Here is a 26,325-nt window from a genome sequence, read left to right as displayed (position 1 = left end):
TTGGAATATATACAGCCCGGATAACTCACAGCAACCCAGTGATTCCGGCCATGAAAGCCTTCAAGACAGAGCTTCTGTTTCATTGACCTATCTATCTATCATCTTCCATTATACACACACACATATGGCTTTCATGGCCGGAATCACTGGGTTGCTGTGAGTTTTCCGGCCTATATGGCCATGTTCCAGAAGCATTCCCTTCTGACGTTTCGCCTGCATCTATGGCAGGAATCCTCAGAGGTTGTGAGGTCTGTTGGAAACTAGGCAAGTGGGGTTTATATATCTGTGGAATAATGTCCAAGGTGGGAGAAAGAACTCTCGTCTGCCTGAGGCGAGTGTGAATGTTGCAATTGGTCACCTTGATTAGCATTGAATATCCTATCAGCTTCAAAACCTGCCTGCTTCCTGCCTGGGGGAATCCTTTGTTGGGAAGTGTTAGCTGACCCTGATTGTTTCATGCCCGGAATTCCCCTTTTTTCCCCCCTGTCTTTATTTGTTGCCCTGATTTTAGAGTTTTTTTTTTAATACTGATAGCCAGATTTTATTCGTTTTCATGGTTTCCTCCTTTCTGTTGAAATTGTCCATATGCTTGTGGATTTCAATGGCTTCCAGACGGGGACGTTCCAGACAGGAAACAGTCAGGGCCAGCTAACACATCCCAACAAAGGATTCCCCCAGGAAGGAAGCAGCCAGGCTTTGAATCATAGAATCATAGAATAGTAGAGTTGGAAGAGACCTCATGGGCCATCCAGTCCAACCCCCTGCCAAGTAGCAGGAAATCGCGTTCAAAGCACCCCGACAGATGGCCATCCAGCCTCTGAAGCTGCAAGACCATCCAGTGTTAATCAGGGTGGCCAATTGCAACATTCACACCTGCCTCAAGCAGTCAAGAGTTCTTTTTCCCACCCTGGACATTATTCCGCATAGATATATAAAACCTCACTTGCCTAGTTTCCAACAGACCTCACAACTTCTGAGGATGCCTGCCATAGATGTGGGCGAAACTTCGGGAGAGAATGCTTCTGGAATGCTTCCATACAGCTCGGAATATAGCAGTTCGAAAACATGCCAATATGAGTAGATCAATAGGTACTGCTCCGGCGGGAAGGTAACGGAGCTCCATGCAGTCATGCTGGCCACATGACCTTGGAGGTGTCTAGGGACAACGCCGGCTCTTCGGCTTAGCAATGGAGATGAGCACCAACCCCAAGAGTCAGACATGACTGGACTTAACGTCAGGGGAAACCTTTACCTTTACTTATATATTCCAAAGTCCAAGAAGCTTCTGTTCCATTGACCATTCTGTCTGTCTGTATGTCTAATCTATCTTCCTTTGGTCTCTTTTGCCCTATCTATACGGCAAAAGGAAGATAGATAGATACAGACAGACATTCCCAAGTCCAAGAAGCTTCTAATTCCTCCCTGGAGGAGGTTGGAAGGGAAGAGGCCCAGCGGCATTGCGGATCCTTTGGAGAAGGATCCAAAGAGCGAGATCCCACCAAAATGAGAGCGAAGGCGAAAACTTTCCCTACAGACTCTTGCGGGAAGTCCCGGACTCTGTGATGGGGAAGATGCCAAATCCCCAGTCGCCCCCGTTAAGATAGGCTCTTTTCTTATCTAATAATAAGTCTTTCTGGATCCAACCCCCACCCTTCCCTGGAGGGCCTGCCTCCGATCTCCCATCTTGGTGGGTGGGGATTGCGAGGCACGGCTGCAAATCGTCACCGTCTATGTACGAGTCGGATTCCCACTGAATACAGAGAGAGGCGAACCCGCTGTGCACCTTTTTCTTTCTCTGTCTCTCTCCGCCCCCGCCCCACAAAACCAGGAAGGGGGGGGCATTATGTAAGGCCGATCGCCAGATGTTTCCCTGCCAGATGCATCAACAAGGAAGGCCCTGGCAAAAGAGAGGCGTTCGTAGGTCCAGGGAAGACAAGTGGATGCGCTTAGAATACCCATTACCCTCATTCACAGCCATGGCTGGGATGGAAGAGTTTGCCGAGGCCCCAGACATCTTTGACACGGAAAGATGACCCTCTTGTAAGACTAAAACCCTTCCGGATACCGTGGCAGCTCCAAGTGGTGTCAAACTGCGTTATGTCTTCCGTGTAGGTGGGGCCCCTACTTTCAACGCCACCCACCCTTTCCAGATTACACATTAGCATCCATCCACTTTACCTCCATCTCCTGCCTCCTGCAGAATGCTGGACTTTGTCTTTTAAACCCCGTCTACATACCCTAACGGCGCTCCATGCAGTCATGCCGGCCACATGACCTTGGAGGTGTCTACGGACAACGCCGGCTCTTCGGCTTAGAAATGGAGATGAGCACCAACTCCCAGAGTCAGACATGACTGGACTTAACGTCAGGGGAAACCTTTACATTTATGTAGATGGGGGCTAAGGATGGATCTACACTGCCATATAAAATCCAGATTATCAGTTGCGAACTGGATTACATGTTAGTGTAGATTTATATAATCCGGTTCAAGGCTGATAATCTGGATTTTATATAGCTGTGTAGATGGAGCCTAAGGCTGGATCTACACTGCCATATAAATTCCAGATTATCTACTTTGAACTGGATTATATGGCAGTGTAGACCCAGCCCCCTTCTACACTGCCATTTAAAATCCAGATTGTCTGCTTTCAACTGGATTAGATGGTAGACTAATATAATCCAGTTCAAAGCAGATAATCTGGATTTATATGGCTGTGTAGATGGGGCCTAAAGCTGGATCTACACTGCCATAGAAAATCCTGATTATCTGCTTTGAACTGGATTAGATGGCGGTGTAGATTCAGCCCCCTTCTACACTGCCATAGAAAATCCGGATTATTTATGTGAATTAGAATATATGGCAGTGTAGACGCAGCCCCCATCTACACTGACATTTAAATCCAGATCATCTTCTTTGAACTGGATTAGATGGTAGTGTAGACTAATATAATCAGATAATCTGGATTTTATATGGCTGTGTAGATGGGGCCTAAGGCTGGATCTACACTGCGATATAAAATCCAGATTGTCTGCTTTGAACTGGATTATATGGCAGTGTAGACTCACATAATCCAGTTCAAAGCAGATAGTGTGGATTATCTGCTTTGTTAATCTGGATTATATGGCAGTGTAGAAGCGGCCCACTTGAAATCCGGTTGCTGCCTCCTGCAGAATGCTGGGGTTTAGGGAAGATAGTAAGTCCAGTCGTGACCGACTCTGGGGGTTGGTGCCCATCTCCATTTCTAAGCCGAAGAGCCGGTGTTGTCCGTAGACACCTCCAAGGTCACGTGGCCAGCATGACTGCATGGAGCGCCCTTACCTTCCCGCCAGAGCGGTACCTATTGATCTACTCACATTGGCATGTTTTCGAACTGCTAGGTTGGCAGGAGCTGGGGCTAACAGCGGGCCGCTCACTCCGCTCCCGGGGTTTGAACCTGGGACCTTTCGCTCTCCAGCTCAGTGCTTTAACGCACTTCGCCACCGGAGTTCCTTCCCCATCTACATAGTCATATAAAATCTAGATGATCTGCTTTGAACTGGATTATATGAGTCTACACTGCCTTCTAATCCGGTTCCAAGCAGATAATCTGGATGTTATATGGCAGTGTAGATCCAGCCTTAGGGCCCTTCCACGCAGCTATATAACCCAGAATATCAAGGCAGAAAAACCACAACTGGATTATGTGAGGCCACACTGCCATCTAATCCAGTTCAATATGGTGTTTTGTACAGCTGTGTGGAAGGGGCCTTAGTGAGATGAGTGTTCCATTGGACACATTGTTAAAGCTCAGCTTCTTCTCCCTCCACCCCGGTTGCGCCCAGGTGCCATCTTCGAAGGCAACGCGGCCAAGGACGACGAGATCTTCAAGCAGGCGGTGGCGGACCTGAGCCTCAACGATGACATCCTGCAGAGCGAGAAGATCACCTACACCATCAAGCTCATAGAGGCCAACAACCCCTTCCACGCCGTGCAGGAAGGTAAGAGGCGACGCTCCTTTAAGACGCAGCCAGATCCCTTTCCCCGTCTTCGGGCCTCTCGGAGGGAGGATCGTTTCTCGCGGCGTGATCGCGGCTTGGCAGGAGCGGAAAGTTGCCTTTTGGCCAAAGGTTGGCGCTGTTTCACAAGGAAAGAGAAGCGCAGAGGCGAAAAAAGCCGCAGGAGAAAGAGAGAGAAAAAGAAAGAGAGAGTGGAGCCCGCTTGGAGGGCTGGTTGGTTGGTTAGGAGCGCCAGGAGCTCTGCTCCTTTCCTTTCCTTTCCTTTCCACTTCTATTTAATTCCTTTCCTTCCTCCTTCCTTCCTTTTCTCCCCCTCCTTCCCCTCCCTTCCTTTATCATTTCATTCAGTTCCTTTACTTTCTCCTTCTTTCCTATCCTATCCTATCCTTTCTTCCTCCTTTCCTTTCTTTTCCCCTTCCATTCCATTCCTTTATTTTCTCCTTACAGTAGAGTCTCACTTATCCAACATAAACGGGCTGGCAGAATGTTGGATAAGCGAATATGTTGGATAATAAGGAGGGATTAAGGAAAAGCCTATTAAACATCAAATTAGGTTATGATTTTACAAATTAAGCACCAAAACATCATGTTTTACAACAAATTGGACAGAAAAAGTCGTTCAATACGCAGTAATGTTATGTAGTAATTACTATATTTACGAATTTAGCACCAAAATATCACGATGTATTGAAAACATTGACTACAAAAATGCGTTGGATAATCCAGAACGTTGGATAAGCGAGTGTTGGATAAGTGAGACTCTACTGTATTTCCTTTCCTTTCTTTTCTTTCATTCCTTTCCTTCCTTTCCTTTCTCCCTCATTCCATTTCATTCCTTTCCTTCCTTCTTCCTTTCCTTTCTTCCCTCTCCTTCTTACCATTTCCATTCCTTTCTCCTTCCATTCCATCCCTTTACTTTCTCCCTCTTTCCTTTCCTTTCTCCCTCCTTCGGTTCCTTCAGTTTTCCCCTCCTTCCATTCCTTCACTTTCTCCCCCTTTCCTTTCCTTTCCTTTCCTTCCTTCTTTCTTTCCTTTCCTTTCTCCCTCCTTTCATTCCATTCCATTCCTTTCCTTCCTTCTTCTTTTCCTTTCTCCACTCCCCTTTCCATCCTTTCCTTTCCTATCGTTTCAATTCCTTTCTCCTTCCATTCCATCCCTTTACTTTCTCCCTCTTTTCTTTCCTTTCTCCCTCCTTCAGTTCCTTCAGTTTTTCCCTCCTTCAATTCCTTCACTTTCTCCCCCTTTCCTTTCCTTCCTTCTTCCTTTTCTTTCCTTTCTCCCTCCTTTCACTCCATTCCTTTCCTTTCTCCCCTCTCCTTCCTATCCTTTCCTTTCCTATCATTTCCAATCCTTTCTCCTTCCATTCCATCCCTTTACTTTCTCCCTCTTTCCTTTCCTTTCTCCCTCCTTCAGTTCCTTCAGTTTCTCCCTCTTTCCTTTCCTTTCTCCCTCCTTCCATTCCTTCAGTTTTTCCCTCCTTCCATTCCTTCAGTTTCTCCCCCTTTCCTTTCTTTTCTCCCTCCTTCCATTCCTTCAGTTTCCCCCTCTTTCCTTTCCTTTCCTTTCCTTTCCTTTCCTTTCCTTTCCTTTCCTTTCCTTTCTCCCTCCTTCCATTCCTTCAGTTTCTCCCTCTTTCCTTTCCTTTCTTTTCCTTTTCTTTCCTTTCTTTCCTTTCTTCCTCCTTCCATTCCTTCAGTTTTGCCCCATTTCCTTTCCTTTCCTTTCTTCTTCCTTCCTTCTTCCTTTCTTCCCTCCCTCCCTCCCTTCTTCCCCTCCCTTCCTTCCTTCCTTCCTTCCTTCCTTTTTTCCTCCCTCCCTCCTTCCCTCCCTCCCTCCCTCCCTCCCTCCCTCCCCCTTTTCAAGTCCAAACCCACATGGGCCATCTAGTCCAACCCCCTGCCTGCCATATGTTTTATATTTTTATATTGTTTTAATTGTTTTAATTAGATTTTTATTGTTATGTTTTAATTATGTGTAGGCATCAAATTGTTGCCAATTGTGTACGCCGTCCTGAGTCCCTTCGGGTGAGAAGGGCGGGATATAAATGTTTGAAATAAATAAATAAAATAAATTCCTAACAGCTGGCCAACTGGCTGGGATTTTTGGGAGCTGAAGTCCAAAACACCTGGATGAGCACAGTTTGAGAAACACTGGCTTAGAGGATGTGTATCAAATTATACAGGTTGAACATCTCTTCTTTGGAATTCCAAATTCCAAAATGGTCCACGTGGTTGACAGAGGCCCCTTCTACATTGGCAAATAAAATCCAGATTATCTGCTTTGAATGGGATTATATGCCAGTGTAGACTCATATAATCCATTTCAAAGCAGATAATGTGGAATTTATTTAGTAATGTATGAAAGGGGCCTAAGATAGTGACACCTTTGCTTTCGGACGGTTCACGCACACATATTTGGTTTCATGGACAGGATGATTAAAAATATTGAGTATGAAATCACCTTCAGCCGAGATGTATACGGTTCATAGAAAACAAAAGTGACCCTTATGTTTAGACTTGGGTCCCGTCTCCAAGACATTTCACTATGTACCTAAGGTATTCCAAAATAGTGATAATTATTAAAAAAAATCCCAAACACATCTTCTTCCAACCGTTTCTGAGAAGGGCTACTCAACCTGTGTTTATTTTTATTTTTATTTTTTGTCTGTATGTACTAATCTGTTTAAAAGGCCCAACTCTAGCCGGAGCCCTGCCACATTCACTCTGAATTCATATCCTAGTCATTTCTAAGCCTGGTTAAGCTTGCCGTTTAAAGATGGAATGAAAATATAATCAATGAATGAATGGACTAAGTGGAGGAGAATAGATCAGGGATGAAAAGGTCATAGCAGAATGCCACTCTCACCCACTTTGGCGTTGTGATCAATGCAAAAGTGTCTAACCAAAATGGACAACAGGTGGGGTTTGGGTTGTTGTGAATTTTCTAGGGTATATTGTGGGTTTTTATTTTTTGCTCAGGGCCCCAGGAGACTTCTAAGGAAGTCTGAATTCTTGAGTTGTCCATAAGGCTGCAACTTTGCCCAAATTGAGGGTTACTGACTAATCCGAGCTGGCCGAGCAACACTTTCGCTGACTAAAGTGTGGATTGGTATAAGAGTTTGTGCAGATTGGTAGATTTATTGTGCTTGTCAGAAATGTTTAAAGCTGTGGGAAGTGGCGAGAAAGGGAAGGCAGTTCTGAATATTGTAAAGCAATTGCTCCTGGGGAAAATGATGCGATATACAGTGATGACGTCTCTTGCCTATGAAAGCCTATTTGCAGTTTAATAACCTTCCACTTGTGGGGTCTTTTCTGCTGTTTTTGTTGAGCAATAATCCTTATCGGTCCTTGTTTGAATGTTTTTCCAAGATAGAGTGAGGAGATGTTACTTCATTGCTCTGTTAGTCCCTTTGCAACATCTCTCCACCTTTTTCTTCTGCTTAAGCTTTGCCTATGCAGAGTTGGTCGGTGTGTTTGTTATGAGCAAGACATGTTGATCAGAGAGACCGAATTGCTGTTGAAGATACCCTTTTAAAATGTGTGTATGTTGAGAACAGCCAACTGCGAATTTCCTCTGATCGCTGTCCTGCATTGTGGCACCTGTCAATCCATCTCACTGTTGGCAAGGGGAAAGGAGACCCAAAGGGAAATATTAATTGGATAATACAAAGAGGAGCTGCTTCAGCCAGGAGTCAGTGTTCTCTCCATTCTGGGTGTGCTTTTTACGGTCACTGGAATAAATAAGATGCATTGTGTTACTATGAATTGCACTTCGGAAATGCCTCTCTGATGTCGTGTTTTCAGATGACTCTGTTTTTGATGAAAGGAATGAAGCATACTTTAGCAAGGCAGATCTCTCTCTTCTGTCTTTCTGCCATGCACACCTATACACACATTGCATTTCGATTTCTTTTGAACCTGACCTGTAGGATTAAAAGGCAGATTGCTGGGAAATGTGTAACTTAACAAAGGTATATTTCTGAAGAAGCTGCAAATAAAACATCATGGGAAATGCACAATTACCCGAAACTCTCCAATGTGGTGTTGCTGAAAAGAGAACAAAGTAAGCTTATGCGATCACAGTAGGTTTGTCACCTCCTCTGCCAGCTCTTCTTCCTTTCGCCACAGCATGATCCAGAGATATTAGTAAAAGGATAATATTTCTCTCCGTGGTATGAAAAGCTTCACCTGCCAATTCTCGCAGAGCAAACTCTCCTAAAGGCATTAGAGCAGGCAGAGCATTTGGCTTTGGCCCTTTGGCAACCTTGAGTGATGAGGGCAGGTACATCATAGTTTACAAAAGAGTAGTTGTAATAATAATAATAATAACAACAACTCTTTATTTATATGCCACAATTCTACCCGAGGGGACTCAGAGTGGATTGCAGGGTTGTTGTATGTCTTTCAGGCTGTGTGGCCATGTTCCAGAAGTATTCTCTCCTGACGTTTCGCCCACATCTATGGCAGGCATCCTCAGAGGTTGTGAGGTATGGAATTACAGAGTATGGAATTACAGAGTGGATTACAGCATATAAACAGTCACAGTCAAACATTCAATGCATTTTTACAATGGCATAAAATGAGACACAGGAGCCCCGGTGGCAAAGTGTGTTAAAGCACTGAGCTGCTGAACTTGCAGACCGAAAGGTCCCAGGTTCAAATCCTTGGGGGCGGAGTGAGTGCCAGCTATTAGCTCCAGTTTCTGTCAACCTAGCAGTTCGAAAACATGCAAATGTGAGTAGATCAATAGGTACTGCTCCGGCGAGAAGGTAACGGCGCTCCATGCAGTCATGCTGGCCACATGACATTGGAGGTGTCTACGGACAATGCCGGCTCTTCGGCTTAGAAATGGAGGTGAACACCAACCCCCCAGAGTCAGACATGACTGGACTTAACGTCAGGGGAAACCTTTACCTTTACCTACAATGAGACACAAACGCACAGCCAAAGGCAAAGGCTTCTCCTTTCATTTCCGGCTTTGGTGGCGGTGCTCATCTCTGGCTCTGGGGGAGGTGCTCTTCTCCATTGCCAACCCAAGGAGCCTGCGTTGTCCATAGGCACCCCCTGGTTGTGTGGGTGGCATAGCTGCTTGGAATGTCTTTTTGCCTTTGCCGCCGAACTGGTACCTATTTATCTACTCACATTTGTATATTTTCAAACTGCTAGGTTGGCAGGACCTAGGGCTAACAGCAGGAGCTCATCCCGTTCCGCGGATTAGTAGTCGTAATTGTAGTTGTTATTTGTTAGTTGAAATATACTTCATAATTCCATGAGATTTAAAAATAGATTCAATAGGCAAGATTAATGAATTGCTGCAAATTGTCCTCAAGTTTACTGGGTTTGACAAGTTGCTATGCAGATTAATGATTTTTAAATTTTATATATATATATATATATATATATATATATATATATATATATATATATATATAAAGAAAACAGTCTAAATTAATCGGCTTGCTTCTACAAACAGAAGACTTCTTAGTAATGTTATGGGGGAGTCTGATGAAGCAGTCAAGATTGATTAGTTCATGCATTATTTCAGCAGCAGTGTATCTGTGCAGTAATTACTCCAGAAAAAGAAAGCTATTTATATGTCCTGGCAATATTATTATTATTTCCTTCTAGCAATGATTCATCAAGAAGCCAGTTTCTTACCATGATTTGAGAAAATAGTTCTCTTTTTCCCCCGGTATGAAACCTCATGAATGTTTGGATACTTGCTGGATGAGCACAATTGCATGAAAAGTTTGTTTTTATGAAAATGAAGTATTCTGTTGTTTTTTTTCCTTATTGAGTCTCTTATGTTTAAATGCCTTTTCACTCATGGTTATGTTTTTTGGTATTCTGACTTGATGGAGGAAGGCTACATTTGCCGTACGATGCTTGGACATAGGAAATGAATTCTGCTTTTAGGGTTACAACTATTCTCCACAGTTTTTTTTGTTTTTGCTTTGTTTTTTGTGTGTGTCAGGAGCAACTTGAATCGCTTCTGGAGTGAAGGGAGGGCTAGAGTTTCTGAGAAAGGCTTATATAAATCACTAGCTGTGCCCGGCCACGCGTTGCTGTGGCAAAGTATGGTTGAATGGGAAATAAAGTATCTTATATTATCTGCTTAGAACTGGTTTATATGAGGCCCCTTCTACACAGCTGTATAAAATGCACACTGAAGTGGATTATATGGCAGTGTGGACTCAAGATAATCCAGTGCAAAGCAGATAATATAAGATTATAAATGGGTTATATAGCTGTGTGGAAGGGCCTTGAGTCTGCACTGCCATATAATCAAGTTAAAATCAGATAATTTATATTTTATAGGCAGTGTGGAAGAGGCCTAAGTGAGGCCTAACTCTGCCTGTGGCCTGGGCTGAGTGGGTTGCTAGGAGACCAAGTGGGCAGAGCTTAGCCTTCTAACTGGCAGCAATTGGATAAATGCAACTATTCCTCTCCCTCTAATTAGGACTTTATTTTTATTTTCTTTTTGTTGTATGAACGTAGAGGCACGGATGAGGGGTTGTGCTGCCAAGTTTAGTGTTTCTAGGATGTGTAGTTTTGTTGTTTTGTCCTAGGCCAAAATTTCATTACCCTTTTATATATATAGATACTGTGCACAATGGGACCTACTCTTAAAAACAAATAATCTCTGAGTATTCATAGGAAAAATTACATTACTAATTTTGCAAAAGTAATAATAATAATAATAATAATAATAATAATAATAATAATAATAATAAATTATTTATATTCTGCCTGTCTCCCCGTGGGGACTCAGCGCAGATTGCAGTATGAACAGCTACAGGAAAACATTCAATGCCTTGTTACAATACAATGAGACACACATAAACAGGCAAAGGCAAAGGCTTCTCCTTTCATTTCTGGTTTCTGGAAGTGGTGCTCATCTCTGGCTCTGGGAGGAGGCACTTTTCTCCATTTCCAAGTCAAGGAGACTGCGTTGTCACCTCCTGGTCATATGACCGGCATGACTGCTTGGAGCGCCTTTATGCCTTTCCCGCCAAAGGGGTACCTATCTACTCACATTTGCATGTTTTCAAACTGGTAGGTTGGCAGGAGCTAGGGCTAACAGCAAGAGCTCACCCCTGTCCCATGGATTCGAACTGCCAGCCTTCAGGTAAGCAGTTCAGCAGCACAAGAGTTTAACCCATTGCGTCACCACAGCCCCTCAAGTACAACACTGTATGAAGCTTGATGGTTTATTTTGGTTTTACTTCTTCCCCTTTCAGTCTCTTGTACAGTAGAGTCTCACCTATCCAACACCCGCTTATCCAATGTTCTGGATTATCCAATGCATTTTTGTAGTCAATGTTTTCAATGCATTGTGATATTTTGGTACTAAATTTGTAAATACAGTAATTACTACATAGCATTAATGTGTAATGAACTACTTTTTCTGTCAAATTTGTTGTATACCATGATGTTTTGGTGCTTAATTTGTAAAATCATAACCTATTTTGGTGTTTAATAGGCTTTTTCTTAATCCCTCCTTATTATGCAACATATCCGCTTATCCAACATTCTGCCGGCCCGTTTATGTTGGATAAGTGAGACTCTACTATACTTGAGAATGCTAACTGAGAATACCAAGGATAATTATTGACAAATATCTGACACACAATAAGATCATCATGGAGCTAAAAAGGCTCAGTGGCCTATATTGGAGATGGCTGATATCATTACTTGGTTATTTGAAACAGTATTTGGAGAAGTATGCTTTCTTGCAATCATTACACCTCGTTTCCTATTTTGATATCCATGGAATCTGAAGAAAAAGTCACAGAGCACTGATATGGTCAGCATACAGAGGCTTGTATTTCTTTCCTTTCTTTTTCAATTATTATATAACTTTTAATTATGGCATTTTACTTCAATATCTGAGGAAGAAGCGATTACCAAGCTAATGTATGAGGCATAAACTGGAAAGCCCAAGATAAGAATCAAGCCACGTTTTAATCTGTTTTCCTACAGCTCATTAGGCATTGCAAAATGTTCTGTGAGGCCCTAATAAGTGTTGTTTCAAACTGTCCACTCATGGGCAATAGGCCTCTAAAATTAGAATATCTCTCTGAGCAAAAGCTTGTAAGCCGTAGGGCAGATGGGGTGTTGGATAAATGTTCAGATACGTTAATAAGTTTTTGTGACATTGTCTGCTTCCTCTCTTCAGGAGGGCGGAATAGGGACTGTAAGTAACCTCTCACAGAAACAGTAAAGAGGACAACGGTCATTTAGTTCATGTATTATTTCAACAGTGTATTTGTGCAGTAATAATTCTTACTCCAGGAAAAGAAAGCTATTAATATGTTCTGGACATGGTTGCTTCTGGTTTATGCTACAGAGTAGCACATACACAAATGTCTTTTCCCCTTCTTTCATTTTTTCCTTTTCTGCTGTTGAAACAGCATGCTGACAGAATGATGCATGGGTCTGCCAAAAGTCATACTATTACCCTGTACTATCTATTTGGGCCATATTCTGCTCTTTCATTCTTACCATTTATTCTCTTAGTACTTGTGGTTCTTTTTATGCTTCGTATCCTGCCCCTCTCAGTGTAACTTTTTGAACGAACTGTCAAAAAGGAAAGAGAGATGAATCAGATCAACTGACTTATTGAAAAAGTACGAGGCGACAGCTGCAAGGCAATAAGGCTCTGAGGCGTGCATTTTTCTTTTGATTCCCAATGCATTTCTACATAGGACAATACAGTTCATTGTTGCAGGTGTTAACTAGGCTTGGGCCTGAATCAATTTGGACAAAAGTTATTGTAACACCCCTAAGCAGCGCGAACACTGGAAACCAACACGGAGGCCAATAAACAATCTAATATCTTTATTAAAGCAAATAAAGTTCTAAACTAAAATAAGCAGAGTATATAGTCCAGCAGTTGACCTTTTAAAGAAGATCAAAATTAGTCCAATATGATGAAGTTATGTGTCCAGTATTAGAGTCCAAAGTCTACAATCCAAATAACCGAAACACACTCAAACTCTTTGGAAGTTTGAGTGGGGAAAGAGCAAGGTTTCACAGGGAGATCCTTGATGTAAAGTCCAGAACAAGGATTCAAGGCTAGGCAAGGTAATTCATGGTGGATCTGAAATGCAGTCCAAACTAGACCAGGAGTGGAACGCAACTCCCGGTCTACTCGTGAGTAAGCGCACCGGAGGGCCGCTTGGAAGCTCAGGAACAAGAGACAATGTTCTTCTTTGAATAGTCACGTTGACACCGCGACAGGGAAAGCTCAGTGCAGAACTTTTATGGAAGTTCAAGAGGTTCCCCCAACAGGTGTTTAACTCCCCAAATCTTCCCAGAGAACGAAGCTGTTTCAACATCGTATCAGATGCCTGCCTCCCCGAAACTTCCCAAGGGAAACGGTTTAATCACAATCATCTCTCTCCGCTAATCTCGCGCTTTGTCTTAGAAACTGCTTATGGGAGCGATGTGTTTTGACAAAAGCCTTCATATCAAACACCAAAAATTCCGGGGAACCAGGCTCTGTTTCAAGGGCATCCCTAATTGGCTCTGGCATGAAAATGTCAACGGGGGACATCTGGAATGGAACAGAATCTTGCTAAGATGGGAAAAAGCCCAAATCCTCTTCAGTTTGATCTATGATGGCTGCGGGGTCATGGGCCAAAGGTTCCTGAGACATCACAGTTATTTGTAGTTTTCGGTGTGCCATTTTATATAAAATCCGAAAACAGAATGGGGAGGAGGGAGACGAAAAGTCCGGCAAAATGGATTAAGGGAGTCAGATTTTATCAGTTGTGAAGAGGAAAGCAAAAGCAGCGTCCTCCATTACTTCTTGGAAAGTTCCCTCCTCCAGACAGGGCCCTGGGAACTTGCTTTCCCAGCAGCACTTGCATAGGGCGGGCATTGCAAAGTTCCTCTCAGAGCATGATGGGAGTTGAAGTTTTTCTCTCTGTGTGTGTCTCAGCCAGTAAAAAGCCTGGTGGAGTCCATGCTCTGATTGGCTGAGAATGGACAAAACTGCTGACTACAATTCCCAAAACTCTCTGTTGCGGTTTGTCTTATTAAAAAATGTTATGGTTAAAACTTAAAATAATTCTAAAAAATTAGATTGGTGAATTGTTTTGAAACTTGGCAGGCTGCAGTTGTAAATTGGGGTCTAAAACGGAGATAGGTTTCATGCAGAAAGGCCTTAACATAGCTGAGGATTGAGACTTTCAAGTTTCTCATTGTAGCCAATGGTCAGAATGTTTGCCTAATTAAAACAACAAAACCCTTCCCCATTCAAGTAATTTCCCGCTAAACAGAATGAGGAACTGACCAACAATGGACCCCAAAACAGCATGCCTTTTGGGCAAATTGCACATCTCTATTATCTATTAAAGTGAGCTTCTGAGTACAGTAGAGTATCACTTATCCAACATAAACGGGCCGGCAGAACATTGGATAAGCGAATACGTTGGATAACAAGGAGCGATTAAGGAGAAGCATATTAAATATCAAATTAGGTTATGATTTTACAAATTAAGCACCAAAACATTATGTTATACAACAAATTTGACAGAAGAAGTAGTTCAATACACAGTAATGCTATGAAGTAATTACTGTATTTACGAATTTAGCACCAAAATATCACGATGTATTGAAAACATTGACTACAAAAATGCGTTGGATAATCCAGAACGTTGGATAAGCGAGTGTTGGATAAGTGAGACTCTACTGTATATAGGATTTAAGCCTAAATGTCACTGACTTCAAATGAGTTGACTTATGTGTTTCTGCTTTCACCATGTGCCTGTCCATTCATTTCCTAATCTTACCTTGAGGAATAATTTGTATCATCCCATAGGCTGAGTTTGATAGTACATATAATTCATCATCTCTATTGTCCATGGATCTAAGGAAGCAGACTTGCCTAGAAAGGCTGATAGTGTGATATATTTATTAAAGTGACACTCCACTCTTTCCTCAAAGAAATGCATGTATGTGCGAAAAGAGAACGAGAATTGCAATGTTTTCTTATTCATACAAGGTGGAATTATCTCAAACAGAAAGATGCCATGGCAACATCAAGACAGGTAAACTTGAGCATTTGAAAAGAAGAGAGAAAAAGGTATCCATTGATGTTTGGAAACTAATTGAGCATTCCATAGAAGTGGTTGTGTAAAAAAAGAAAGAACATATTTTGCACATTATAACACAATAATTAGGTATAGAACAAGCTACTTGGGAGAAAATCCTACTAAGCACAATAGGACCGACTTCTGAATAAAGACTGCCTTTTACTGAATCAGACAATTAGTCCATTTAATCTAGTATTGCTGATATTGAAAGGCAAAAGTTTTCCAGAAGTTCGGGCAGCTTTATTTGGAAAATACAGAGGGTAGAAACAGCAATTTTCTGAATGTAAAGCACATGCTATAGTACTCAACTGTGCTAGGATGAGGTCAATTGATTCATGTTTGATCTTTGAGAGTGTTTACTAGACATGTGCGTGAAATTTGTCCCTATCGTTTTTCCTGTTTCTTTCGTGTCTTCTGTTTATCCGGAAGCACGAAACAAGCCCCCCTTCGACACAAAATCTGCTCAATACGAAAGCCTGCTTTTGTGTTCAGCCGAAATTGCCTCCTTGCCTGTACAAGCACAATTGTATATTTATATGTATATTTTTATGAATGTTTATTGTATTTAATGAGTCGGGGCAAGGTTTACCCTGAAAGCACAAGACTAGTGTTTACACTGTAGAACAGTGGTTCTCAACCTGGGGTCTCCAGATGTTTTTGGCCTTCAACTCCCAGAAATAATAATAATAATAATAATAATAATAATAATAATAATAATAAAAACTGCATTTCTATACCACTTTTCTCAGCCCTGGGGGGACTCAAAGCGGTTTACAACATAATAAATGGCAAAATTCAATGCCTTACATATATACAAAAATATATCGCATATTTAAATAAAAAGCATACAACTGTAGATTAAAACAATTGAAACTATAAAAAACATCAAACATAGACATAAGTATGAAACATATTACAGCAATTAACATACGTCCGTTCTCTACCCGCACCACCATCCGCCATCTCCCTCTCCATAGAGTTTCAACTTATCTTTATATACCCTCCCTCCTCCCCCAGGGATCAGGATGGTGGAGGTGAAATCCTAACATCTGGTAAACTGGCTAGGATTTCTGGGAGTTGTAGACCAAAAATGTCTGGGGACCCCAGATTGAGAACCACTGCTGTAGAATGAATGCAGTTTGATACTGCCATAGGTCAATAGACTCCTGCCAACCTAGCAGTTTGAAAACATGCCAATGTGAGTAGATTAATAGGTACTGCTCCGGCGGGAAGGTAACGGCACTCCATGCAGTCATGCTGGCCACATGACCTTGGAGATGTCTACGGACAACGCCGGCTCTTTGGCTTAGAAATGGAGATGAGCACCAACCCCCAGAGTTGGTCACGACTGGACTTAACATCAGGAGAAAACCTTTACCTTTTAGGTCAATAGAATCATAGGAGTCATGGTTTGGTGAGGCACTAGCACTCTTTGGCAGAGAAAGCTGTAGACCTTGAAAAACTACAGTTCCCATGATTCCATAGCATTGAGCCTTGGCTGTTAAAGTGGGGCATTCATTCTCTAGTGTTGGCGTACCCGACCCATAGCCTATCTTTATGTGTTTTATGTTCATTCTTTTCCTGTGATAAGATTATGGGACAGTTTCATAATGAGACCAAGTTGTGTTCAAAGAAGTTAATCTACCACTACAGATCTTTTTATTGAATATCCCTTAATAATCTTCACAGTGATCTGAAGTTTCCTTTGCACACAGTTCAAAAACAATCAGATGGTAGCAGGCAGTGATTTTAGTGTAAGATTATAATGAAACAGGAATACTCATCATAATAATTTGAAAATGGTAGCAAAAGATATTTATAATCTGGCAAAGTAACTCCCATGTTTTTATTTTTAGTACAGTATTGAGAAATCTTGACAATATGAATCCTGAATTGATGGAAGCCTTCACAATTCAAGACGTGTTCTGGGCAAAATTCACAAGTGGTTGTTTTGTACAGAACATGTTCTATTTTGGAATAGAAAATAGTATTGCTACACAGAAGAAATTGACGACAATTTGGACAATCCACCCCTTCCTGATGATTCCGACATAACTAGCACTTTGGCCCAGGTTTTTCCCTGATTTTATCTAAGATTTTATTTTTTGTTCTGATATGTGATTTCTTATGACTTGTTTTTACTGTTTTTAATCTGTTTTATGGTGTTATTTTATTGTTGTTGACTGGGCTTGGCCCCATGTAGGCTGCCCCGAGTCCCTTCGGGGAGATGGGGCGGGGTACAAAAATAAAATTATTATTATTTATTATTACTTTATGTGCAGAAAGAGCTTATTCCTGCACAAAATGTTGTCCTTTACACAAAAGAATGACATGCAAATTTTGCACAGTTATGAATAGTTTTGGAAAATTATGTGTGTGTTTTTTTTAAAAAAAATTCTCAAAACAGGAAAAAAATAACTAAAATTACTCATGACTTCCTCCAAAAAGAGTCTTAGTGAAGAATCGCATCCCTAGACTTTAGCCAGTTTTACTGTTTACTTGGATATAAGATGGGCTGGCTAATCCTCTGTAGAACAGATTAAATAATAAATGAAACAAGGGAATAAGCGAACATTTGAGTCCTTCCATTCAAAGCTGTAGTTAATTGCTTGTATTCCCCCATCTCTTTTTGTGTAGCCAACTCTGTGCATGTTTGCTCAAAAGCAAGTCCTGCTGTGTCCAGTGGAGCTTCTCCCTAACTAATGGTTTATAGGATTGCAGCTACCTTCAGTTTATCATTCTTTTATCTGGCATCCTTGGGTGCTTCTTGACTACTGATTTCATGCTGACTCATTGGGATATAGTAATTTTATGGGAACTTTCTGAAACCATGGAAAGAGCATATGGCTGCATACATCACTTGTCGTTTTAATCTGTTCTTTTAGTGCTTTCCAAGCACCTGCCAGAAACAAGGGGAAGTAGAGGATCTTTTCTGTACTCCATGAAAACTAACTGTGCTTCTACACATTCTGCTGCTATTAAAAGCTAGTGCTCGGTGGGATGAATGTGCATAATGTTGTTACCTCCTGGTGCCTCCCAAGACCGAACTCAGACAATTTAGCAACTACCATAGTGAAGGCATCTGTAACACTGTCATTTCACTCTGCTTGTGCATGTATGCCTCTGGGTGTGTGGTTCTGTTCTCTCCCTCTAATTAGGACTTTATTTTTCTTTTCTTTTTGTTGTATCAACCTAGAGCCGTGGATGATGGGTTGTGTTGTCAAATTTCGAGGTTGGGGGGCCTGTAGTTTTGTTGTTTTGTGGGTCGCCGTGATGCCATCACTCTTTTATATATATAGATTAAATAACATGCAGAAGATTGGATGTAGCATTGTTTTGTTTCTCATAATGCATTTTTTATCAAATCTGATGGTGATTGGGAGAATGTGGGTAATTACAAAGTCCTGCCATGCACTCCTGTGAACACAGTCTGCATCATTGTACATTTGATACAAAGATAACTTTTGCATTAACATACCTATACATGTCTCTGCATTTCTCTTCCTTTTTACATTGCCCATGAGTTCATTTTAAAGTCTAGTAATGTGGCTGTGAACTTGAGCACTCCAATTATATTTTTCTGCAAAGCTCAGCATGTTAGCATTCTGTCTTTCCTTCTTTTTTTAAGGCAGAGGTGGAACCTACATTAAGTAGAAATGAAATACCCAGCTGCCTCACACATTTGAGAAATGAGGTACAGTCTTGCTTTCAGATGTCTTATCTTCTCCAGGGCTGAAATTCCATGTGGCAAGGAATTAATGGGCACACTGGATCTTAGCAGCATATATAAGTAGCAGGACATAATATACAGTAGTCTTGGAACCATCCAGAAACATATTTCATTATGAAACTGCCATTGTATATTGCCCCATGGCAAGTAAGAACCAGTTCTTTCCTTGACACAGTATTACCATCTCTGTTTCTTTCATCCCCTCTCATTGATGCAAGATGTACACTTCAGACAATGTCATTTCGTAAAGGTAAAGGTTTTTCCTGACATTAATTCTAGTTATATCTGACTCTGGGGCTTGGTGCTCATCTCCATTTCTAAGCCTAAGAGCCAGTATTGTCCATAGACAACTAGGTCATGTGGCCAGCATGACTATGTGGAGCACTGTTACCTTCCTGCAGAAGCAGTACCTATTGATCTACTCACATTTGCATGTTTTTAAACTGCTAAGTTGGCAGAAGCTGGGGCTAATAGCGTAAGCTCACTCCGCTCCTCGGATTCGAACCACCAACCTTTCGGTCAGCAAGTTTAGCAGCTCAGCAGTTTAATCCGCTGCGCCACTGGGGGCTCCATGATTCATTAGCTTTGCAAAATGTTTTCGAGTATTATAGGTGATGCCTTTTTTTTTTTTTTTTGCTTAGAATCAGCACATTATTGTATGTTCACAAATGTGTTTGCAGCTTTGAAATTCCTGAATGGCTAGTACCTTGTCTTTCAAAGTCAGTTACCTTTTGGTAAGAAGTACTTGGAGATACATACTAACTGGGTATTGATTTTTTATTTTATGTATAGAAGTTGGGTAAAGTTAAATGAGGTCATGAAGAGTCGGTCCATGAGGTCATGAAGAGTCGGAGATGACTGAGTGAATTAACACACAAAGTTAAATGGAATAGTAGATAAACGGAGGGTAACATCAGTACTCCCATCCAAAAATTAGCAAATGCTTGCAACCACCCAAACTATTTCTTATTAGTCAAGTCTGAATAATTAGAACAATGAGAATTCCTGCCTTTACTATTGCAGGGTGGCGTAACCTACATTCTAGAGTCTAAGAAATGCCATCTGGTTTTCAGTGATAGAAAACATGCTTATCTAGGAAAGTGTCTGAAAACGGTTTGAAGTGCATAGATGAGTTCTGTCACAGAAGTGAAGTATGCCTGGCATTGGTGAGAAAACATTTGGGAACCATGAATAATATGATATTACTTAAGAATTCCTTTGCTTGACACATATGAACAACAAGTTCATATGTGTATTTTGTATGAAAATCTCCTTGTGCCATTAACAATCTTCAGGGACCATGGCTTGAAAAAATGTACACTCAATGTCCATCTATTGCCCACATTAATGCCAATTTTGAGGTTGATCTCATGTGCTAGGGACAAGCTGGAGACCACTAAGTCTAGGTTACTGTATGCTGGAATATGCAAGTATTTTGAAAGAAAATTTTAATGATCTGCTACCTTGCCCAGACTCTTACAGAAGGCTCAATTGCCTCCTTCTCTGCCATCTTCCTACGGTTGGTAGAGATATTTTTTTTATCTAGGCAGGACTTCAGTTCTTATCTTATTGGAGTAGAAGGAGCTTTTAACTAAGTGTGTTGGGCTCCTCGCTTTTAAATTATGTTTTACATGTGTTTCAAACTGTTTTGCTTTGTGTTTAATATAATGGTTGTTTAATTGTTCTTTTTGAAACGGCAGACAAAGGTTTGAAGCAATGGCCACAGAGAACAAGCATAGGAAGGACCCTCTCCTGTAATCAGGAAAGCAAGGGTACAGAACAAAGAAACACAGGCCTTTTTATACAATTTTGCCTTCATCTACCTACGTCATATAAGCATTATCCATCACCAATTAGTGTCAAAAAGGGCTTACTTTGCACTTTACTAAAAGCTACTTTTGCATTTTCCTAAAACATAGGCTGCTTTCAAGACCTCTGATCCTCCATTAGGCCTTATCTAAGGAATTCCTATCTAGGCTTTCTAGGGTTCCATTAATTGAGGAATTTCCCCTATCTTAGCTTTTAGGGAGTCATTAGCACCTCTCATGGCGCCAGGTTACCTTAAGCTTATTTTGACATCCCAAAAGCCTTGATTTGTCTTTTGTCCATTAGCATGGAGCTTACCTAGTCTTGTTGATACTTGACAGATGTCTCTGCCACTTTGGATGAACTTTGGTCTCTACTATGAGGAGACTAGGCATAAGGTATTTTGGAGAATATATGCACACATTTTGCTTGTGATTATATATATTTCCTATTCCCATTTCTAATATGATTACATTCAATATATAGTTTCCAATACAAATATTATATTTTTCCAATACACCTTCATCATTTTAACTTTTGTATTAGTGTAGTCAAGGAAAGGAAAGATATAAATTAGATCAAAAGTAAATATCTACCCTTGTTTTACATAGTTTCAAGCCAATAAGTCTATAAAAAGGGCAGAACCCATCTATCTTCTATATATATAAAAGAGTGGTGGAATCCTGGCGACCGACAAAACAACAAAACTAAACACCCCACAACCTCGAAAATTGACAGCACAACCCATCATCCACGCCTCTAGGTTGATACAACAAAAAGAAAAGAAAAATAAAGTCCTAATTAGAGGGAGAGGAATAATTGTTTTTATCCAATTGCTGCCAGTTAGAAGGCTAAGCTCTGCCCACTTGGTCTCCTAGCAACCCACTCAGCCCAGGGGACAGGCAAAGTTAGGCCTCACTTAGGCCTCTTCCACACTGCCTATAAAATACAGACACCACCAGACAACGCCACAGCAACGCGTGGCCGGGCACACCTAGTGTTGCAATAATTTTCCTTTATGTGCTGTATTCATCAGCATGGAGACTAACTCTGGAGACTACGGTGCAAATTCCTGTTTAGACATGAAAACCTATTTGGTGACCTTGAGCAAATCACGCACTCTCTCTTTTCCTCTGAACAAATCCTGCAAAGTGGTTGCTGTAAGTTTTCTGGGCTGTATGACAAAATGAAAATAATGCATAGTTTACGCTTGACCAGTCTGCACACTGTCTGGCCAGAGAAAAGATATGCCATGCAGATGAACAGTAAATAACAGGATCTTTACTCTTCAAAATGCAGAGCAACACATGTACATTCATATGAGCAGTTGCACTGACTCACACAAAGTCCTTTTCAAGAGAGATTCAAATAGTCCTTTAGATGTCCATTCGAAATGTCTTCCTCCAGCAGCTGGAGCAAAACCTCCATTGCTAAGCTCCTTTCCCAAACTGAGCTCCAGCAGAAACTGTAACTGTAGTGAAAATTCCCAGGCTCAGCTTGGTGCTTTGCAATTTTCCTGTTCACACACACGCCAACTGATTTTTACATGCTGTAATACCATGTTTTAGAAGCATTATCTCCTGACGCTTCGCCCACATCCTCAGAGATTGAGGGGTCTGTTGGAAACTAAGTGAGGTTTATATATCTGTGGAATGACCAAGGTGGGAGAAAGAACTTTTGTCTGCTTGAGGCACGTATGAATGTTCCAATTTGCCATCTTGATTAGCATTTAATGACCTTGCAGTTTCAAAGCCTAGATGGTTGCTGCCCTGATTGATTCCTGTCTGGAATTCCCCTGCTTTATGTACTGTTCTGATTTTAGAGTTTTAAAATACCGGTAGCTAGGTTTTGTTCATTTTCATGGTTTCCTCCTTTCTGTTGAAATTGTCCACATGCTTGTGGATTTCAGTGGCTTCTCTGTGTAGTCTGACATGGTAGTTGTGAGAGTGGTCCAGCATTTCTGTGTTCTCAAATAATATGCTGTGCCCTGGTTGGTTCATCAGGTGCTCTGCTATGGCTGACTTCTCTATCCTGCAAAAACAAAACAACAACAAATAACCCATGGTAGAGGTTTGCCTTACAGCAGCAACTTTGTAATAATTTATATTTAATTAATATATTGGATTCTTGGTGGTTGTTACATTTGAAATATAGGTTTGCATTTGCAGTCTTTGGATAGTTTGTGAGCTGACCTTTTCCTCCACATCTCTGTTTTCTCTGCCAATTCATGGTTTTCACTGAGTTGTGGAATTTTCCCTTGTGATCTCTTGATTTCTTTCCATCTCTTCCTTCCTCCCACTTTTCATCAAAAGTAAATTAATTATATTCTAAGAAGTGGGAATGCTAATGATCTCTAGTTAAAGGTAAAAAAGAACAATTGACCTTTTTTTTACTTTTCTGTAAAGTCTATATTAGCTGCATTGCCTTTCAATAGGATTTCTCCTGCCTGCTCTTCTAACAAAATCTGCAGAACAAATCTGAACAACAAAATACACAAAATGCATAATGCAAACATTTGCAGCTCTAATGGCTTCTTCATCAAGTGAAGGATGTTAAAGTATCAAAACTATCAAAGTAATTTTGGTCACATTTTTGAGTCCATGGAGTTTAAATTTAATTTTAGACTCTCCTGGAGCTTCTAACATTCAGCACTTATTTCCATATGTTTAGTTATATTTAACATTATGACCAAGTGTTGTTACTGGGACTTATATAAGCAGTGAGGAAAAGGGATTTTCTGTATCATGAAATATTTTCTCACCTTAATAAGTATTGCCTTTGTCAGCAGGTGTTTTGTTTGCCTTTAAAAAAAACAGCAAAGTTTTGAGTTTCTACTTTTTGTTATAGAGTATTGCAGTCCCCTTTGCATTAAGAAATTCCATTTCCAGTAAAGTAATCCTAATTACATGGTGTTTACTATTTATGGACACTGGGCCCATCCAGACAAGTCCGGTAAAGTCGAATTAATTAAAAATCTGGTAAGATCTGGATCTTATGGCAACATCTGGATCTTATGGTAAGATCCAGGTCTTACCAGGTGTGGGATCCATGTGGGTTTGACCCGGGGACCACATCACATGATTTTGTCTCTGTCTCGGTTCTATGTGTTTATGGGCATTGAATTTTTGCCCTATATGTATATAATGTGATCCGCCCTTCTGGGTGAGAAGGGCAGAATATAAATACTGTAAATAAAATAAAATAAAATAAAATAAATATAGTTAGGATCCAGCTAGTAAATGAGATGAATGAAGATATTTCCACTTGAGAGGAATGTGGTATGTGAGATTTCATGTGGATTATATTCAAGCAAAAAGTGATTAAGGCTGCAGGCTGTTTTTAAAATGGCAACACAATTCTATTTTTTAAAGAAATTACTGATTGTTATATTGTAAGTGTTGCTAGAATGCAGATTGCACCATATAAAGCTATGCAGTCCCACTGGTATGAAAAACAGATGTTTCTTATTGCATATACAACTCAAGTAATGTCGCAACTTAAATTTAATGTTGCATTAATAACACGGGCCTGCAGAATTGAGGCTCATAAAAACTTTGTAAAAATGTGTGCTGCTTTTATACGATCAGTGCATTTTAAATTCAAAAATGACCTCAGATTTGCTCTGTCATATGCATTTTTCCCACCACTGATATCCTATTTTATAATGTATGTCTAAGGTTTCCTTGGGAAGTAAAGAATAAACGGTAAGAGAAGGGTTAAAGTCTTCTAATAAACTTTCAGAACATTTTAATTCACTGATATGAAACACAAAAATCCATTCAAAAAGCACTAAAAGAAATTGCACTAGAATATCAGTGTCTGCACTTAATCAAAACTGAATAACAACCGAATTGATAAAACATTAAATTTGTGAAAAACTGTGTGTGGTATGACATTTTTATTGTTATTTTTTTTTTTCAGATTCAGCACCCAAAATATATTAAAAAGAGCAACAATATAAAAAAGCTTTTTAATCACAGGCCGGTCTTATGACAAAGCGTCTTATGAAGCTTTTCTTTCCCAGTTGACCTTCCCTATTCAGAATTCCAAAATCTGAAATTGCCTACATGGAGATACATAATAACAGCTCTGCTTTCTGATACTTCAATAGACATAAACTTTGTTTTATGACCCAAACCATTCAAAATATTGTGTCTAAAATTACTAAGCTTGTGCATGGATTCAGAGTGATTGGTTCACTTCGGCCAATCCGACTGGTTTGACTTGGCTGAACGGCCGTAATGGGAAGAGCCCATCTGTCACATTTTCCGGATCGTTGCAGGACCACGTGGCAGCTGACCACGGTTCCTCCTCCCCTATTCTGCATCACAGTTGCATCCTGGCTTCAGTGTTTTGTTTTGTTTTTAACTTGGCTTCTGGCTTGTCCTCTCTCTTGAATCTTTTGGATTTGGGGGCTCAGAGATTCACTCTTTTAGCTTCTTTTTCTCCTCACTCCTTCCCCTTCAGAAAATACTTCTAAAACATAGTACTGTATATACTCAAGTATAAGCCTAGTTTTTCAGCCCTTTTTTTAAGACTGAAAAAGCCCCCCTCAGCTTATACTCGGGTGAGGGTCCTGGTTGGCTTATATTTGGGTCAGCTTATATGGTACATTTATTATTTTTCTCTATTATTGTTGCTACTATTACATTTATTTTACTCTATTTTTATTATTATTGCTAATACATTTATTATTTCACTCTGATCTTATTATTATTATTGCATTTATTATTTGACTCTATTTATTATTACTTGTATTATTTTCCTGTATTTATTATTATTATTACAAGTATTATTTTACTCTATTATTATTAAAAGGATACATAAGCACATTTTCATTGAAGAAGATGAGAATGATTTGATCAGAGTTGGACAGTGTTATCTTAAATTTGAGCTTTATGTAAATATTCAAAAACATTTAACCTACTCATGCCTCAATTAATGTAATTTTATTGGTATCTGTTTTTATTTCTGAAATTTACCACCCCCAGCTTATACTGGAGTCAATGTTTTCCCAGGTTTATTTCGTGATAAAATTAGGTGCCTTGGCTTATATTCGGGTCGGCTTATACTCGAATATATATGGTAATAACTGTTATTTATAATAGTAATCCCAGCAAACAAAAAGCAAAGCCTCATTCTCAGAAAACTACTACTACCTAGTTACCTCTCCTAGAAACAGCTTTCAGGAAGCATTAAATCCAAAGCAGAAAGGCGTGAAGGGGGAAAAAGGCAGGCATCACTTCAGGCATGGCCTGCAGTGCAAATCAAGAAAAAAGAGAGAGCTTTTAAAAGGAAGACCAGGATAGGATAGCCCCAGGTCATTGCTATTCCTTCTTTGGGAAGTGGGGAAACTTCCTTAAAATAATGGAAAGTGGATATTGCAGGGGAAAAGTGGTGCGTGCCTGCAGTGCCTGTCTCCTCTAGAGTAGAAACAGCTTTACAGTATCTAAGCATTAAACCCAGTCTCCTCTACAGACATAAGGGAAAAGATCGCAGAAAAAGTGGTATCTTAACTCTGATGCTTTTAATCCAGGTCTTAATGAAGGACATAAGGACAAATTATTACATTTCTTAAAATGATGGGAAGGGGAGCCCAGGGAAGCCCCCCATTGCTGCCAAGGGACTGGAACTGGCTGTATTTTCTGGCTATGGTATGGTACAGTAGAGTCTCACTTATCCAACATAAACG

The 26,325-nt window shown here is 40.5% G+C and overlaps 1 protein-coding gene across 6 annotated transcripts in view; it reads left to right on the top strand.

Moving 5' to 3' along the window:
- grid1 (glutamate ionotropic receptor delta type subunit 1) overlaps positions 1-26,325 on the top strand; it is a 1,053,635-nt gene that overhangs the window by 4,061 nt on the left and 1,023,249 nt on the right. For all 6 annotated transcript variants that reach the window (XM_062977386.1, XM_062977385.1, XM_062977387.1 and 3 more), the window contains exon 2: positions 3,823-3,978. In XM_062977386.1, the coding sequence (XP_062833456.1) occupies positions 3,823-3,978 (156 nt within the window). The remainder of the gene's footprint in view (positions 1-3,822; positions 3,979-26,325) is intronic.

The sequence above is a fragment of the Anolis carolinensis genome, chromosome 3 (assembly GCF_035594765.1).
Source record: "Anolis carolinensis isolate JA03-04 chromosome 3, rAnoCar3.1.pri, whole genome shotgun sequence".
Classification (NCBI taxonomy): Eukaryota; Metazoa; Chordata; class Lepidosauria; order Squamata; family Dactyloidae; genus Anolis; species Anolis carolinensis.
The sequence above is the reverse complement of the archived record's forward strand: the minus strand, read 5'-3'. Positions and strand labels throughout refer to the sequence as shown.